This window comes from Leuciscus leuciscus (genome assembly GCF_965113295.1).
Source record: "Leuciscus leuciscus genome assembly, chromosome: 2".
Lineage (NCBI taxonomy): Eukaryota > Metazoa > Chordata > Actinopteri > Cypriniformes > Leuciscidae > Leuciscus > Leuciscus leuciscus.
In genome coordinates, this window is record NC_138726.1 from 5,152,512 (window position 1) to 5,170,521 (window position 18,010).

An 18,010-nucleotide genomic window follows, 5' to 3' on the forward strand; every position below is an offset into this window, starting at 1 on the left:
TTCCGTAATAATGGTTTTGCTTAAGGACCCAGATTTCACACAGATGTTTTTTGAACACCCATATGGAATCCCAAGTAATCCTACAATATAAAAATTGTTTTTTTTTATACAGTATGTATATATTTTTTCTTGTGTATTTCTTGTTCATGGGTTTTTGATGATGATGTGTGAGCATGTTACACAAACCGTCCATGATGGCATCTAGAGAATTTGGCGGCTTCTGTTTTGTTGACAGATGCATTGTAGAGTTTTATTACATGGCTTGGTTGAATTCTAATGTAGAATGCGAATTTTTTTAGAGTCACTTATTTGCTTTATAGTCTTTCAAAGTGTCAATGACGTCATACACATCGTACGACCAGAGATACTGCTTTACGGCAATCCTTCAGTCACTCTGGTGCTTTCGCGCTCTGCACTTTCTTTTCTCTCGAGGCGTCGACAACACAGCTGACACAGGTAAACACACAACACAGCTGACACAGGTAAACACACAACACAGCTGACACAGGTAACTACACAACACAGCTGACACAGGTAACTACACAACACAGCTGACACAGGTAACTACACAACACAGCTGACACAGGTAAACACACAACACAGCTGACACAGGTAACTACACAACACAGCTGACACAGGTAACTACACAACACAGCTGACACAGGTAACTACACAACACAGCCGACACAGGTAAACACACAACACAGCTGACACAGGTAAACACACAACACAGCTGACACAGGTAACTACACAACACAACTGACACAGGTAAACACACAACACAGCTGACACAGGTAAACACACAACACAGCTGTCACAGGTAACTACACAACACAGCTGACACAGGTAACTACACAACACAGCTGACACAGGTAAACACAACACAGCTGACACAGGTAACTACACAACACAGCTGACACAGGTAAACACACAACACAGCTGACACAGGTTAATACACAACACAGCTGACACAGGTAACTACACAACACAGCTGACACAGGTAAACACACAACACAGATGACACAGGTAAATGCACAACACAGCTGACACAGGTAAACGCACAACACAGCTGACACAGGTAAATGCACAACACAGCTGACACAGGTAAACACACAACACAGCTGACACAGGTAAATACACAACACAGCTGACACAGGTAAACACACAACACAGCTGACACAGGTAAACACACAACACAGCCGACACAGGTAAATGCACAACACAGCCGACACAGGTAAACGCACAACACAGCCGACACAGGTAAACACACAACACAGATGACACAGGTAAACACACAACACAGATGACACAGGTAAATGCACAACACAGCCGACACAGGTAAACGCACAACACAGCTGACACAGGTAAACACACAACACAGATGACACAGGTAAACGCACAACACAGCTGACACAGGTAAACACACAACACAGCCGACACAGGTAAACACACAACACAGCTGACACAGGGAACTACACAACACAGCTGACACAGGTAAACACACGTGCTAGAAGAGTTTTTGTTTTGTTTGTTTCTGGTCCCGCTTCGGATGCCACGATGCCATCAAGCGGTATCTCTGGTCGTAATCAGTCCTTCACTGACCAATCAGCGTTCATTAGCAGAATGCTAGCGTGTTATGGGCAACAACAACTCAACCTGTAAGAAATCGAAAGGACATAAGTACTCGTTCATTCAATTTTCGACCTATAACCCATGTTGAACTTGCAAAACCTACAATCAAATCTGAGATTTCTCAATGGCAGTCGGGCGAAAGAGACAAATTTAGCCGTCTAGCCCCATAGACTCCCATTCATTTTGCACTCATGGGCGATCGCCCCCAGTGGAACTCTGGTGGAACTACAACCAAAATTCGGTACAATAGGACTTAATAGGGAGTGGCCAGGCTCTCCGTAGACGGGCTCTGCCGCTGCTAAGTATAACACACCGTTGCCATGAAAAACAGAGCGTTGCTATGGACGCGGAACATACTATTTTCTTTAGCGGAAGCAATACAATCGTTTTTAAATCAATAAACTCCTTTTTAAATCAATATTTTGTGTCAAATTATTGATTTATTTGGTGGGTAGCCATGTAATAAGCGGGATAATGTAGAGCGAGGCGGTTGTTATAGCGAATAACAACCCCTTCAGGCTGATTCAAGACCTGATCAGCCTGTCGCTATAACAACCGCCTCGCTCTACATTATCCCCTACTTATTGGACGCATATCCTTTGACATGAGCTACAAAAGATATATTTGTCCTTTCATCTGTCTAGAATGTAAAACTGGTTATTAAAATGGTAAAAAAAAAAATGTAATGTAAGGGATGCACCCTAATCATCTGCTGATCTTGATGCAACATTTCTTTTTTTATATGTATATACATTTTTTTCTTGTTCATGGCTTTTTGATGATGATGTGAGCATGTTACATGCTCACTATTCTGTTCTTAAAAAAATTAATAAAATAAATGTATTAACATTTACTGCGTTAGATTAAACTGAGAAGGGTCATAGCACTTGCATATTGTTGTCCTACTGTTAGTTTCACTGCTTCTGTTGTTCTCATTTGTAAGTCGCTTTGGATAAAAGCGTCTGCTAAATGAATACATGTAAATGTAAATGTTACACAAACCGTCCATGATGGCATCTAGAGAATTTGGCAGCTTCTGTTTTGTTGACAGATGCGTTGTAGAGTTTTATTGGACGCATATCCTTTGACATGAACTACAAAAGGGTATATTTGTCCTTTCATCGGTCTAGAATGTAAAACTGGTTATTAAAATGGTACAAATATTTAATGTAAGGTATGCACTCTAAATTTTAGCAAGTTGACCTTATATACTTTTAATGTTAGTGTTATTTCTCCATGTTATTTTGTCAACCTTTCATCTGTGGATCTCGATACAACATTTCTTTTTTTATATGTATATCATTTTTGTCTTGTTCATGGGTTTTTGATGATGTTGTGAGCATGTTACACAAAAACCGTCCATGATGGCATCTAGAGAATTTGGCAGCTCCTGTTTTGTTGACAGATGCGTTGTAGAGTTTTATTGGACGCATATCCTTTGACATGAACTACAAAAGGGTATATTTGTCCTTTCATTGGTCTAGAATGTAAAACTGGTTATTAAAATGCTCAAATTGAATACCTTACATTAAATATTTGTACCAAGTTGACCGTATATACTTTTAATCCTAGTGTTATTTCTCCATGTTATTTGTCAACCTTTCATCTGCTGATCTCGACGCAACATTTCCCCACAAACATTTCAATCAGATATGTGACCGTATCACCACACGAGTGTTGGTAAATCTGGCATTGAATTGATCCACATCTCCTGCGAGATGACTCAAGTATGCAGAGGGACCTCATATCTGCAGCACTTCTGAAAGCCCTGATTGTGTCAAGCTCTCTTTGCCGCTTTTAGTGTGGGGGGAAGAAATAGTGTTGTGAAAAGCTTGCGCTTCTTAAATGCCGTGATGCAATCATACGACTCTCTGATGGTCTGGAGGAAATAAGATGACCTGTGCCTTCCCTCGACAGATTAGATAGATGTCACCTTTCTTATGAAAGTGGCAGTCAATTTCGCCTCTCCTGTGTGTTGCCTATCAATTACGGGGAAGAGAAGCCTTTCAAAGCAGCCCTGCTTTCTGTGCGTGGTAACCAAGTGGCTGAACACAGCTCATTGTTTCCTCTCTCTCTCTTTTCAGTATCCCAAGATCAGCGAGGAGTCGACTTCTCCATTTGTCTTCATTTGCTCCAACCCCCAGGAGTTGGTGGTGAAATTTCCCATGAAAGGGAAACACAAGATTTGTAAGTCCCGCCTGCCTCTTTTCATGTGCCGGCTCTCTTGTCGTTCAGCCTTTCTACACTCTCTCATTTAAACTCATGCATGTCTAATGAGCAGTCTATGGAGACACTGGTTTTAAGCATCATATAGGCCACTTTACACATGAACACAGGCAAATTCATTATGCTGCCCCAATAAGATGCTTTTTAACCAAGACATCGCATTCTGTACTGTGCAGAAGTCTTTAGATGTTTCACAAAAACATATATCCAATTATCTATAGCATTAGGGGTGTAACGGTACACAAACTTGACGGTACGTACCTCGGTATTAAAAGTCACGGTTCGGTACAGCAGGAGTGAGAAAACTAAACACAAAATTGCTGCTTTTTTATTTTATTTTATTTTAAATGTTAACTTTTTTTTAACAAATGTGTAAATGTGTTTAAATAAATTCTATTATAATTAGAGTTTTCTTAAGGATAATTTTTTTTTGTCTTGGGTAATGCTGTAAACTATATGGGGAGCCCTTACTTACATATTACTATAATATTAAAGGTTACAGTTAACAACAGAGCCCAAATTATTAAATTCAGTTGCTATTTATTTTTAGATATAATAGTCAACACTCAAATTAAAAAATAAAAACGTACTGTAAATTGCACATAAGACAGGTTTTGCATTAACTTCTAAATCTAATTATAAAGAGTAAAAATTATACATTTTTGAAATAATATAATTTACACAGTGGCTGTCATAACTTGTTTTCATGACAAATTTATTTAAACATACGTTAAAGGAACCGTATGTAAGAAATGTATTTCAGTTAATCATAAAATGGCCCTGATATGTCACTAGACATTAAGAAATCATGTTCATTTCAAATACTTATATCACTGACAACAGTAGTCCGGCCAGGATATTGTCATTTAAAAGTGAAGTTGCAGCCCTCAACTGATGTTGATGTTGTCATGTTGTGTTTTGGCCTGATGCTCCACCCTCCACCTATCTACCAATCACGAAGTCAGTAGTGTTTCGGCATCCGGGTTGCCAGCTCTGCTCTAGTTACCACAGCTGCCGCTACAAACGTGTCAGATAAAAAATGTCTAACGTTATGAAACCTAAAAGACCTCGTTATGAATCCGAAATATGTCGTGACAAAGTCCGGAAAAAAACGTTCCTGCTGGATCCTGCAGCCTATCTGGCAACCTCGAGTCAGGGGGGAGGGGGAGGGGATACACCGCTCTACAGTCATTTGAAAGTGATTGCAGTACCAGTTTTGGCCACAATCTTACATACGGTTCCTTTAAATAATCAAGACATTACTAATAGGTTAAGTAAATATAATGAATAGGCTAATATAGTGCATATACGAAATGCTTCTCTCTCTCGAGTTAATTTCTCTAGCGGACTAACCTGCTGTCGACACTAAATGCCCGAGGTTAATGTAATGCTACGTGAGATATTATTCTCAAGCTGTTTTATTGATAACACTGGTTCATCGCATCTTCCTCTCCTTCTTCGCTTTTTACTGGTAGCAAACAGCGTTGCATTGCCGCGCGGGCCCCCTTCTGGATAGGAGTGTGGGTCGCCTGTGACTGACTGTATTCGTTGCATGTGAATACATGTATTGTTACACCCCTATATAGTATACAATATTTGCAAAAGTAATGTTTGGAAATATAAAACGGCACACTAAAGCAAAAAATATAGATAAAAATCTTAAAGCAAATGTTTTTGAGAAGCATCATATGTATATCCTTCACTGAGAAGGCAATCCCATGGAAAATTGCACCAAGCTTGGTAAAAAAAAAAAAAATAGCAAAGTTCTTGTTAGATGAAGCAAAGGCAGTGTTGATTTATAAATAATCTTGTATTATGTTTTTGTGATTTGGGTATCGTATAATTAGCTTGCTAATGCATCGTTTTTGAGTGTCCAGTGAGGAAAGCTATTTCAGCCCATTTACACAGTAGACATTTAGGCAGTTTTACAACTGAGCTATGATTTTACACACCATCTCATACTTTATCTGGTGTTGCGTGGTATTCAAAATATTACATTTTCATAATTACTTCACCACTTTTCACCACTCTTTTCATGCAATATGTCATACGGTAAAATTTGCCTTGAAAACACAAAGCTGCTTCCTGTCATATATTGGACTGGTATATCTTATCAGTTTATGCTTATTGTTGTCTTCACTATCATCTAGCTTTGGTTCCCTTTGGTTATGATCAAGGTGTTAGTTCATGTCGTGGATGTCCAAATAATCACATCTTTAGGCATTTCCAATATTAATGGTAGCATATTTGATTTGCATGAGTTTAAAAACCATTCAATTACCATAAAATATCCATTGGGAAAACCAATGGTGATATTGTGGAGATTGTACTGGAGTATATTTCAGTGGCCTACCATTTGATTAGTCAATCGTTTGAAAAAAAAAAAAATTGTAGCGGCTATGGAGATCAAAAGAAGGTGATTAATGTAAAAATATTCAAACAAAGTGAAACAAACTATTGTCGGTCTGAACAAAAGACAAATGCACTCCAGCTGTTCCTTTCCCCTTGGCGTTTCCTGGGTTTTCCACAGCTCAGGATAGTCACTAATGAAGGGTTTGGGTCTGTGCATGTTCTTGTGGTCCCATCAGCCAGAGTGATAGGTCACATGGCATTTACGGCTCTGGTGATCGGGCAAAAACACCTCATGGCAGTGTACTTCTGGGAGGTCCTACGCCAGCTGAGAAGCTGCCATTGAGATGAATGGGAATGCTAACTGATGAATGTTAAGCTTTTTTTCTGGGAATGATAGAACCTCTTGTTCCAGCCACATGACCCACGTTTTGTCACCAGACATCATGAAAAAAACCCTATTTGTGGCCCTGGACCACAAAACCAGTCACATGTCGAACTGGTATATTTGTGGCAATAGCCAACAACACATTGTATGGGTCAAAATTATCAATTTTTATTTTATGCCAAAAATCATTAGGATATTAAGTAAAGATCATGTTCCATGAAGATATTTTGTACAGTTCCTACCGTAAATATATACAATATTTATTTTTGCAACACCGAGGACTTCATTTGGACAACTTTAAAGGAGATTTTCTCAATATTTCGATTGTTTTTGCACCTTCAGATTCCAGATTTTCAAATAGTATCTCGGCCAAATATCGTCCTATCCTAACAAACCATACATCAATGGAAAGCTTATTTATTCAGCTTTCATATGATATATAAAAAAATTACCCTTGTGACTGGTTTTGTTGTCCAGACAGGGTCACATATGATGACAGAAACGGGAGAAGTACGAATAGTTTGAAGTATGAAAAGTTCTATAGGAATGCATTGTTTCTATCTACAGTCTTGTTTGTAGAAAATCTCCACTCTTATCGGAAGTTGTTTGGTGTCATTTTTCCCAGTCATTCTTCACAGCAGCTCAACTGTCAACAATGGTGTAATTTCACAGTACAGACTGGAAGCATTTCACACTTGGATAGTATCTGCGTGCAATTCCTCCTTAATCACATGTGCACATTCTTCTTGTTCAACCTGCTTAGCTCTCTCAGATAAAAATGGTCAATTAATTATATAACTGAATTTGTGAATTCTCGGGGTGGAAAGCGTCTCTGACAAGCATTGGGGGATTGCTTTTACAAGAGCACTGGCGACTCGGTGTTCGGATTCTTTTGTTTTCACATAAAGGAAGCACAAAGCCAGGCCCTCAAAAGCGATCCTTCCTTCTGACATTCAATGCGCTCTTCTTTCTCCACCAGCTTTTCATATCGTAATGGAGAATTTTATATCCGTTTTGACCTTGTGTCTATCCACCGTTTCCCATTCATTTTCATTCTCTCCTAAGCTGCCAGAGCTCTCAAGAGAGTCGACCTCCATGAACTCCTCATTGGGGGAATGGGGGAGGCGATATGGACTGATAAGCTGGGAGGGCAGTTAAGAGTAAGAAGTCACCACAGAGATGTCCTGCCCTTTACTTCTTCCATGTCTTTCAAAGGTTTATCCAACATAAGGGTCAATGTGTCACCCTTCTTGTCCTTCACATGAAGACCAAACAACTTTGTCTTTTTCACGTTGTTCCAAAAACCGGATGGGGTAAATGGATTAGCAATCAAAAAAGATTGCCATTACAAAAAGCTATTACAGAAAACTGACTTGCATAATAGAAAACCATCCATCCACCACTCATTGTTGCTGGAATTGCTGACATTTAGATGTGGCAAATTTGGACTCTCTTTGGACAAAATGTCCGTTCGCTGATTAAAACAACTGTATTAAAAGCTGTGGATGCTGAGGTTTCTGAATCTTTTATCCTGTCATTTCATCTCCTCACTGAAGGTCACCCTCGCTGCACCGAGCTAACAGAGATATCCTGATGAGTGGCATCAGCCATGTGTGAATATTGCAAGTTCACATCAGTGATTCTGTTACATGCCAGCCTTTTAAAGGCTAAAGGTTGTCTCTCTCTTCTTGCTTTATTCGAATCAATATGGCTTCAATATCCAAACAAGTGTGCCTTGGAAGCTGCATGCATTAATAATATGCAGCCCAGCTTCTAGAATGCTGTGTTGAACTGCTTTGCTGAAGGATGGATTTAAAGTTAGATGATCTATTTATTTCTTGAAAGGAAACCAATGTTGTCTGTTTTAACCAACTGGTAATAAACAGGCTTCTGACTATGGGAATGTCTGCTTCACTTGGCAACTTATTCTTGCCAAGAACGATCCACATAGACCAGGAAGAGATTTTCCGACTAGAATGTACAGCGACTAACCACAGTTTGTTTAATTTTTACATATTGTTTAAGGGCAAACTAAAAACTTTGGGTACGTTTACACGATGACGATATCCTTAAAACGGAGACGTTTTTCCTTTTAGTTTTCCGCGCACAGACGACACCATTGTCAAAACGATCCCCATTCATTCGGATCCGCGAAAACGACTAAAAACATTCTGAAACACTATGTACTAAACACATAATACGCATGTGCATGACGTCATCGTCTTCAGAGATTCGCGTTTTCATTGTTTACACCATAGACTGTAAAAAAAGATGGACGACGCCCCTTCGCTCTCTTCCATTGATGAGAACTGAAGCCGCCAGCGTCCCGATATGGCGCTGACATATTGGAACTTGAGTCTGCGCAGTAGCGATCTCGGGACCAGACCTGCGCAGTAGTGAGCAGGAAGTAAAGCCGCGAAATCAGCGCTCCGCCCTCACTCTCGCAGAATGCACTCAGGGAGAGTGGATTCTGCACACTTTTTTAAAAATTGATTGCAGTACGACAAGAGGCTTGTTAAAATAAAGTAAATACAATCTCCTCAGTCCTCCGAAGATCCCGAAAAAAATGTCCGTTGGTGCTTCAGTGACTACTTCGCTCAGAGAACCTGTCAATCACAGCTGTCAATCATGACGTTACACCACCGCATCACGTAACTAACTAAAAACCAACTTATTTTTGAAACAGACACTTCAGCATGATAAAAACGACAGCAAATGAAATAAACCACCTTTGGAAAAAAGATATTTGAAGTGTAATTTAATTGTTTAGTTGGTCTCACGTCCCGTTGAATAACACGGGGAGGCGGGACTTATGACCTATACTAGGACCAGTCACCGGGGGGGCGATCGAGACGTTTTGGCTTCACTTTTCAGGGCTTGTGCGGCACGCTTGGTTTACACGGAGACCGTTTTCAAAAACGAGCACTTTGAAACCCGTTTTCAAAACTTTGCGTTTTTAGGCACCCAAAACGCTGTTGTCGTGTAAACGAACGGCCAAAACGCACACAAAAAAAGTTTTACGTTTTTAGTTGTCGTTTAAACAGCCCTTTAGTTCTCAAATTCAGTTAATACGTTTGTTAGTAGGTGTGCAATACAGTGCAACCAGTGTAGTATAATTGACAAGCAAATGACTTTAGCGTGTTAGTGTTTTCAATTAATCATTTAAAAATACCGGTTTAACCAATTTGGGAACTCGTGGACCTATTTCACAGACTCTAAAAACAAAGTGAGATATGCTGTTCTGCACATGGACTCAATGACACAAGCTCAACTCCTTTTAACACTTTTTTTTTTAACCATATTTAAATCCATTCGCAGAATTCTGCCAGATTGTCCCACACAATCGTTGCAGAAAAGTGTGTAAAATCACCCACCAGTTACCTCACACCCACCAGCTACCTTACCAAGGGGCTATAGTAGCCCGAGGCCATGTGATTATCGACTTCAACTTCTACTGTTAACGCCTTTTCTTTTTCTCCCTGCAGTGCCCTTGTTTCTACACTTTTTTTTTTTTTCCCCTTTCATTTCACCACAACCTTTTTTCATTCTCTTCCATAGGGTAAGTAAAAAGAGAGGTTTTGATTTATTCATGGACTCCTTTTTTATATTCATGTATTTTCCAGGGCTATCTGGGTGCGGTGGAATTTCTTGCTTCAGCGGCTGCTGGGATGCTCGACAGAAATCGGGTTTCATGTCTATTGAGCCTTGCGGTGGGGGAAGGGAATGTGTATTGGGGGTGGTTATATATTACCCAGGAAATGTGCAGCAGGCTTCAGAGGTGACAGGCTGTGTTTATTACAGATCTGTCACACAGCTAATGGGCAGCCGGGAACTGGCTGCTTCACTAATGTGAAGGAGAAGCGTGCAATGAACAAGAGGACTTTAGTGCTCGGAGAAGGGCTTCCTCCCCCTATTTGCCCTTTAAACTCAAAGCATTGATTGTGATATCAAACAAACAGGCAAAAGGTGAACGAATGTTACCGGAAATCACAGTTTTCAAACATTGCACAGGTGTTATAACACTGGAAGTGGGTGAGTAGTGAGCAGGGGTGAGTTTATCCAAAACAAGTTACAGCAGACATTACTGGCAGGCTCAGAGGGATTTTTTGGCATTTACTTCGCTGATTTTGGGTGGAATTTTCAGACATTGCATAGAAGTTATAAAACTGCATGCTAGTAGGCAAGTGATCACTTACAGCAGACCTTTTTTAAATTGTGTTAAAGTCCCCCGTAGTCAATCATTTTATCCCTTAACTCATCTTTGATCACCAAAATGACATATTTCAATGTTTTTTCTTAAAAAAAAAAAAAAAAACTCTACACCCTTGCCTCATTTAGTATACGCGATTCTATGAATATGCACATTAGCCCCCGCCTCCACTCACTCACAGCAGCTCAGAGATCCACTCGTTGACGATCTCTTTGGTTTTTGGAACTGTCTTTGGTTTTAAGGAGAAATAAACAATGGTTTTGACTTATGAATTTGCTCATGGTTTGTCTTAAAGCATATTAAAGACACCACATAGACATATAAACAACATTAAAAACTTCACAGGGTGACTTTAATGGAGCTGAAAAACAAAATATGTATACCGCAAACATGCAAAGGGCAGATCTGCAGAGTTACAAGGGTGCGGATTTCATTTTGGCCCTGTACTAGTCATTGTGATTTTGCCAAGTAAGATGGGTTCCTCAACAACTTTTGCAAGTCCTGAAAGAATATTCCTTTCAAAGTATATAGACCTAACATTGACGTGAACTAATCCTATAAACAAGTATCTAGCATAGGCCTTGTTTTCTGCTCTTTAATGACAAATCCATAACTTGGAAAAGAACAGGAAAATGTGTACAGAGCCTAAATATATATAGGTCAGCATGTCAAATTCTTAGGAAGTGGAGGAGGGATGGAGAAGCTTGTTGAATTTCCACTCCCCAACCTAATGTTTTTCCAGGAATTTGTCCTACTTGGCACAATCATGGTGTCCGTACATTATTACAGGGTCAATTCCCCCGGATAAACCTTGGGTTAAGTGCCTTACACAGTGATGTCGGTTTAAAGCTCGTTTCTTACAAGGCTCGAGTCGGCAACCTTCCTGTACTCACTACTCCACACCACCACCACCCCCTTTTACAGGTGGGTGAGCATAAGAGATTATGTAACATTTTCATTTCCAGTGTTTTTGAGAAACTATTGGGTTGAGTTTTTACTTTAGAAATTAAATTGAGGCTCTGATATTTGCAAAACCATTGCAGTTACAGCTTTGGATATTTTTGTCATTTTGTAATTTAAATAACGGCCATGTTTTTCAAGGTAGACCAATTTCATAATGGACTATGATAGCAACTGAGACAAAGACATTGCATGTCAACTTTGAAGTCAATCGGACCAACGGTACTGTAGTTAGAGCCAATTCCATGTTTTGTTCAATTACAGCGCCACTGAGTGGCGCAGTTCCACCTATTTTTGTATGTGTACTCAGAGTGCCCCCATACATAAGCGTGTCAAATTTGGTGATATTATCTCATTTTGTTTTGAAGTTATAGACATTTATATTTATGAGCCCACACCGGACTTAAATTTATTTTTTTATTTTTTTTTGCCACTTATTAACAATAGGTTGTGCTGTTCAGTTCCCTAGTGCAAATTGTTTAAATTATGTGAAATAAATTATGTGTTGATATATTTCCTATTGAACTAAGAAGTTTCTGTGGGATATATTGAAAGAATAGTTGCAGTCCTGAACCATGATTTACTGCTTGCTGATTGGACGCAGGAAAAGGAACATTTCAAGAGAAAGATTGTAAATTGTTCAAGTTTAAAACGGTATAACTCATTGATTGGGCTCTACTTCTATCCCTCGCAGCCTCGTTTTCATCCGTGTAACATTTAAATGTGGTGTTTATCCTGAAAAAGATCTGTTAATGTTTCTTAGTAACTGAATACAAATTTAGTCTACTTTGAGAGGTGTCCTGGAGGCCATGTGGAATAGAGTTTAAGAGTGTAATTGCTGGCTACTCTTCCAAGCTCCCACACAGAGTTGTTCACTCGTATCGTGGTGTGTGATCAAAATATCAACAAGCGGTTTTGACACGCTTGTATATCTGTCTCCTTGATACAACCCTTCAGTGCTAAGAAGACTTGCTAGCTTTTAAACTGAGTGCTACATAAACACATAAAAGACATGTGTACATGAAAAGAGAATTGGAGGGAGACTGTTCGACACTGCCAGAAAAGAAAACAAGCAAGCCTTTGAAGGTCCTGTGCATTCAAGCTACTCTCCAAGAATGCGGTTGGTATTTTGCTATGAGTCGAAATAGACATAATTGTCATTTTAAGCACAGGTCAGCCTAGCATGAAATGTAAATAAATAACACAGTTAGACCTGGGTCATGTTCTTTTAAGGCCATGACAGACAAGTCAATGTTTGTGAGCATCTACTGGGCTAGTTTTTGTAAAAGACTGTAGTCTTTTCGTGCGTGTTCAAGCGCAGGCTTTTGTCCGAGACATAGCCGACTTGGCTTGGTGTGACATGGCCTTTAAACTTAGGCTGTGTACGAAATCGACCCCTATACCCTTAAATAAGGCACTATTTGAGGGCACAGTCATTTGTAGATGCATCCGAAACCATAGTGGATGTTATTGAGTGCACTCGTTCAATCCCACAATGCACCGCAATAACGAGTGTACAACTGATGTACGCTCAACGCCTAAAGAATACCAATAATTTTCTGTGAGTCACGCACTGAATCAAATGAACTGAATCAAATCATCCATCCATTTTCCAAACCGCGCTGGTCCAGCGTAATATCATACACATATAAATTCCTTTTTAATTGATTATTAAATTGTTTAATTTATGCATGCTAGTTTCAATCTTTTCATTATGATTGAAGCTGCCCGTTTTCTACATTTCAATTAAAGCGTAACTCTCGCCAAAATGCAACCGAGGGTCTTTTTGTTAATCTGCCCGAGGCAAACTTTCGTTTAAAAGCATAATTAGGATGGAAACGCCACTTTTAAGTTTAACCGTATTTTCGGTCAAATTGCCTTTTGAATGGGAGTGCTTGGGGCACGACTATGATAGCATCAAAATCGCAATTTTTAAACACACTAAGAAGGCTCGACACAACATGAAACTTTGCTGGAAGTATCACCAGGGGCTCTACACATGAACTCCAGCATTGAGAACAGTGTTTGTGTACACAGAGTTTACTAAAAAGAAAGGTTTTGAACAACTCACTGTAGCTGTTGTTGTTTCCGTCCACCGGCATTTTGACAGTCAAAAATAGTCCATCTCCGAATGCGAATGAACTGACTCTGAATTGATATTAGGATCCTTTTTCAAATACAAGGTTAATATTGATTTTCACTAACGACAAAACAACAAATTATCCGTGAATTGATATGGAACTAAGCTTTAGGAGCTTTCCATCTTTACTCTCCTCCCTGTTACGTTGCATTCGGCAATAGATTTGTTATTACTACATAAATATATGCATACTACGAACAGTGTTTCCTTGGAATGTATGGCACAGATTTATTTAATAGGACAAAAGACAATTAAACCAAAAATGATTGAACAAATATATAAGCTAAAAACAGGATGAAAGGCTCTAATATTGAAAAAGCACTGGCATTCCTTGTACATGATGATGTTCTTTTAAAGCTTCGAAAGCAATGAAAAGAAGAGAGTATGTGTATGAATCACCTAGTATATTTTATCCATTCAACAGTTTACTGAGCCTTTTTCATCAGGGTTTTAAATTCTAGTTACTGTGCGTTTGAATGACGAGTTTCATTCAGTCCTGCACTCCAGTGCTCTCATCTAACAGACACCCAATATCAAGTACAACACCACTCACATTCACCAGTAAACTCTAGCAAAATACAGTCGTTTTAAACAACCTTTATGATCAGATTATGCATAATAATTGGAAACATTGTAACATCGTGGAAAGAGTTTTACCCTGTTGACTGTCATAACCAATGCTAATGCTAAATGGATAATTAGGGATGCATCGGCACATCCCTAATAAAGAGTAAATTAAACTCCTAGTGGCACCAAGTGGTATTGCACAAATAATGTTTTTCAAACACTTATATTGCCTTTTCAGCCCATCTTCCATTGTTCATAGAAACTGGTTGTCAAACTCACACCTTGACGTGTCGGACCCCTCAAAAACAACCAGGAAAGCACCACAGTCTACAAATGGCTTACTTATAGTTGTCTCCCATCATTGCACTGGGAAAGTGTGTCAACACTGGGGAAACTTGAATGTGTCCCTCCACAAAATGGCCGTAGTTCTGTGGTCCTGAGTTGCATAAATGTGGTGATCTGGCATGATGTTGCCCTCCCATTTGTTTTCAGTAATGACCGCTCTGCTTAAAGAGCCCAAGTCCTCAGAGTAGAGCGATGGAGATTGCATCTATGTGTGGGCTGCCAGCTGCTCCCATGTTTCTCATGCTGTCTGAGGTTTAATTTGCCCACTGCAGCACGTATGAATAATGATACGAGGCAACGAGCCCTCTTCTTTATCTTAATTTAATCCTAATTTACACAACAGCCAACTGCAATAGAGCACTAGCAACAGTGTGGGAGTACTGGAGTCCCACACCATATGATGACAAAGATTACAAGGTCTCGGTTTGGTGTTGTCAAGCGTGTTTTTACAGGCTCATCTGTCGACAAATACATCTACCACTTTGTTGCTGAAAGTAGGAACCCTTGACTTCTGCCAAGATGGCCATTTAAGCTCTTGAAAAATTAATGCATGAGCGAGAGAGAGGAAGATGGTGGGAGTAAATGGAAAGGCTGTGTGCATGGATGAAAGTCGAGTTGCTGGTCTCTGGTTACAGTTGTTGCTCATTTGCACCTTGCATCTTCATCTATTTTGAGTTTGACAGACGCTTTTCCCTTTAAAAAAAGAAAAGAAAAATCAAATAGATAAAACATGCATTATGTGTATCTATGTGACAAGGTCTTGCAATGGGACTTTATCCCAAAAATCTTACAATGTGACTATTGTTTATTTCTCACAATTATCTTTTTATTTTATTTTATTTTTTTCTTCGATGCAGAAACATTCTTTCCTTGTATTTCCTTCAGTTTCCATATACATATATTTTTTTAAATGTTTGTTGACTTAAAAATTGGACTCTTGGATATCTGTTCAAACTATGATCTATAGTCTACCACAATTGTTAAATTAAATAGTTTTGTTCTCAAAAAGTGTTTTTAATACAAGTAACTGCATTGGTTGAGTGGGAAAATGGACACTTTTGGTTTCTAAATGTCTCTTGAGTTTCAAATAAGTGCAGGTGTAGTAGACTTAAATTAGATTTTTTTTTCCGTGTTGCAGGTAAAGTGTAGGTCATATTTCCCTTTAAAATTAAGTAATTTTGCTAATGGCTTTTAAGGTTGAGTACATGATTTGCAATTTGTCCTTTCTGGCATTGTCCTACTATCTTTTTCTATATTATATACAACTGTTTTATATATAGTTTTTCCTTGCTCTCCGCAGCCCTATCACAACATCAGACTCTCACATTCTAGGTTGCCAAGCACAACACCTTAAATCAAAGCTTTGTTGTAACCACTTCAAATGAGTAGGTGTTTCCCTCTTCATGCTGCATTACTCCTTAAGTGGCTTAAAAACAAAGACAGGGTTATCCTGTGACTATTTACGCTTTGTGCATATCTAACCGGAGAGGTACAATACTATACATCAGCACAGCTTGACGTACACGGTTGTAGACGGTGAAGAAGAAATAATTGACGTGTCTAGGCAGATTTTAATGGTATGTGTATATTTATGCTTCCTGTTGGTATGACTTAGCTGTCAATTAACTGCGGTTCTTATCTTAATACCAAAAGTCGACGATTACATATTCGCTTAGCGGTCAGAGGTCACAACTGTAATAAAGCTTGCTTGTGTTTTGTGTGAAAGGCCAGAGCATTGGTGCATCACACATGGCTTTCCTTCACGCTATGTTTCTGTTCTGTTGAGTGTGAAAGGGACTTCAGAGAGTCCTCAAAGCTGTGTTGTGCTCCGCTCTCATGCACACCATGAATATTGCATTAACACATTCCCCACCATATGTAGCCGAGACGCCCTGGCTACTGCTGCGTGTGTGCTTTAGTATGCAGTGAGAGTCGCTGCCTTGCATTGACCTGCCAACAGCAGCAGCTCTGTATTGTGTACAGTAAACATACTCTTAGTTTTGTCGACAAGCTCCAACATAGAAATGTGTAGAATATTTAGATTTGCCTTTGGGTCGGCACCTAGTGTACAGTTAAACACTCTTTGAAACCTGATATAAATAAAAATGCTTGTCTGCTTCCTTCTGAATAATATGATTTAAGTTTGACTTTTTGTGCCAGATATTCCAGTAAAGAATCCTCATACCTTTTCTGAATGGGATTTCCAAAGAGTCCAGTTGGCCTGATTGATGATCTCAATGACGTTACCATGTTGGGATCGATTTTCGTGTCTTATATGTGCTCATGAATCTCAAAGCAGGTCTAGCCAGGGCTTTGACCCCAGGGATGTGGCCGTCTAGGGTAGGGGACTGTACATGAGGGGAGTGGATTTCACTACATTATGTTGACATTCGTTTTGCATCTGCAGAGTCTGTTTTTGTTGGAAGTGTTTTGCTCCTTTTCTGCTGATGATTGAAATTGTTGTCTGTAGAGATGCATTTTTACGATGCACCATGATGCTGATGTGATCAATTCTGCATCGATGCATTAAAACAATGTTATAAAATGTAATTAAACAGGCCTATCATACACATAAATCAACTGTTTTGTTGTGAAATTAAGTATTGTTTCCACATAGATTATATAGAGTATACATAGAAGCCTCATTAGCGGGCGGTTCAATGAGCCGTTATATGTAAGAAGCAAGCGATGAATCTATGTATACATCTGTGATACAGTATCTAGCATGCCGTTGTGTCGTTCAGTCATCATGGATCACGATTATTGATTTGGCGAGTACAGAAAATCCCAAAAAACTTTAACATAGATCAACTAAGACAAGCAGGCTTTGGGACAAACGGAGAAATAAAACAAGGATCGATATCGGCGTGGCGTTTATGAGATTGAGAGACACCGCTCTTGGATGTGTTTTAATAGACAGGTAAGCAAATATATATTATTTATTGTGCAAATACAGTTATATTGCACTTTGTTTGTACTTCAGTAATAGTTTTTATCAAGTCTGGTGACCAAGTCTATGGCAGTGAAATTAAATACAGTATGTGTTGCACAAAAATATTTAGCCATTACTTGCAAATACTGTGGGTTCATTCATATTTACTTTTAGTACGTTTGTTTTAAACGTGTAAAACTGCGCAGCATTAACCCACCAAATCATTTGACACATAGTCACATATCAGTAACAGGCTAATAT

General features: G+C 39.2%; 1 protein-coding gene and 1 long non-coding RNA gene across 2 annotated transcripts in view; one reads left to right on the plus strand and one right to left on the minus strand.

Annotated features, from left to right (window-relative positions):
* trip4 (thyroid hormone receptor interactor 4) overlaps positions 1 to 18,010 on the plus strand; it is an 88,143-nt gene that overhangs the window by 48,327 nt on the left and 21,806 nt on the right. Inside the window, exon 12 of the mRNA XM_082160976.1 lies at positions 3,717 to 3,819. Within this exon, the coding sequence (XP_082017102.1) occupies positions 3,717 to 3,819 (103 nt within the window). The remainder of the gene's footprint in view (positions 1 to 3,716; positions 3,820 to 18,010) is intronic.
* On the minus strand, positions 2,482 to 3,707 carry LOC309492229. The gene is made up of 2 exons (XR_014203486.1): positions 3,184 to 3,707; positions 2,482 to 2,835 (listed from the first exon to the last, which is right to left on the minus strand). It is a non-coding gene; the product is annotated as an uncharacterized lncRNA (long non-coding RNA).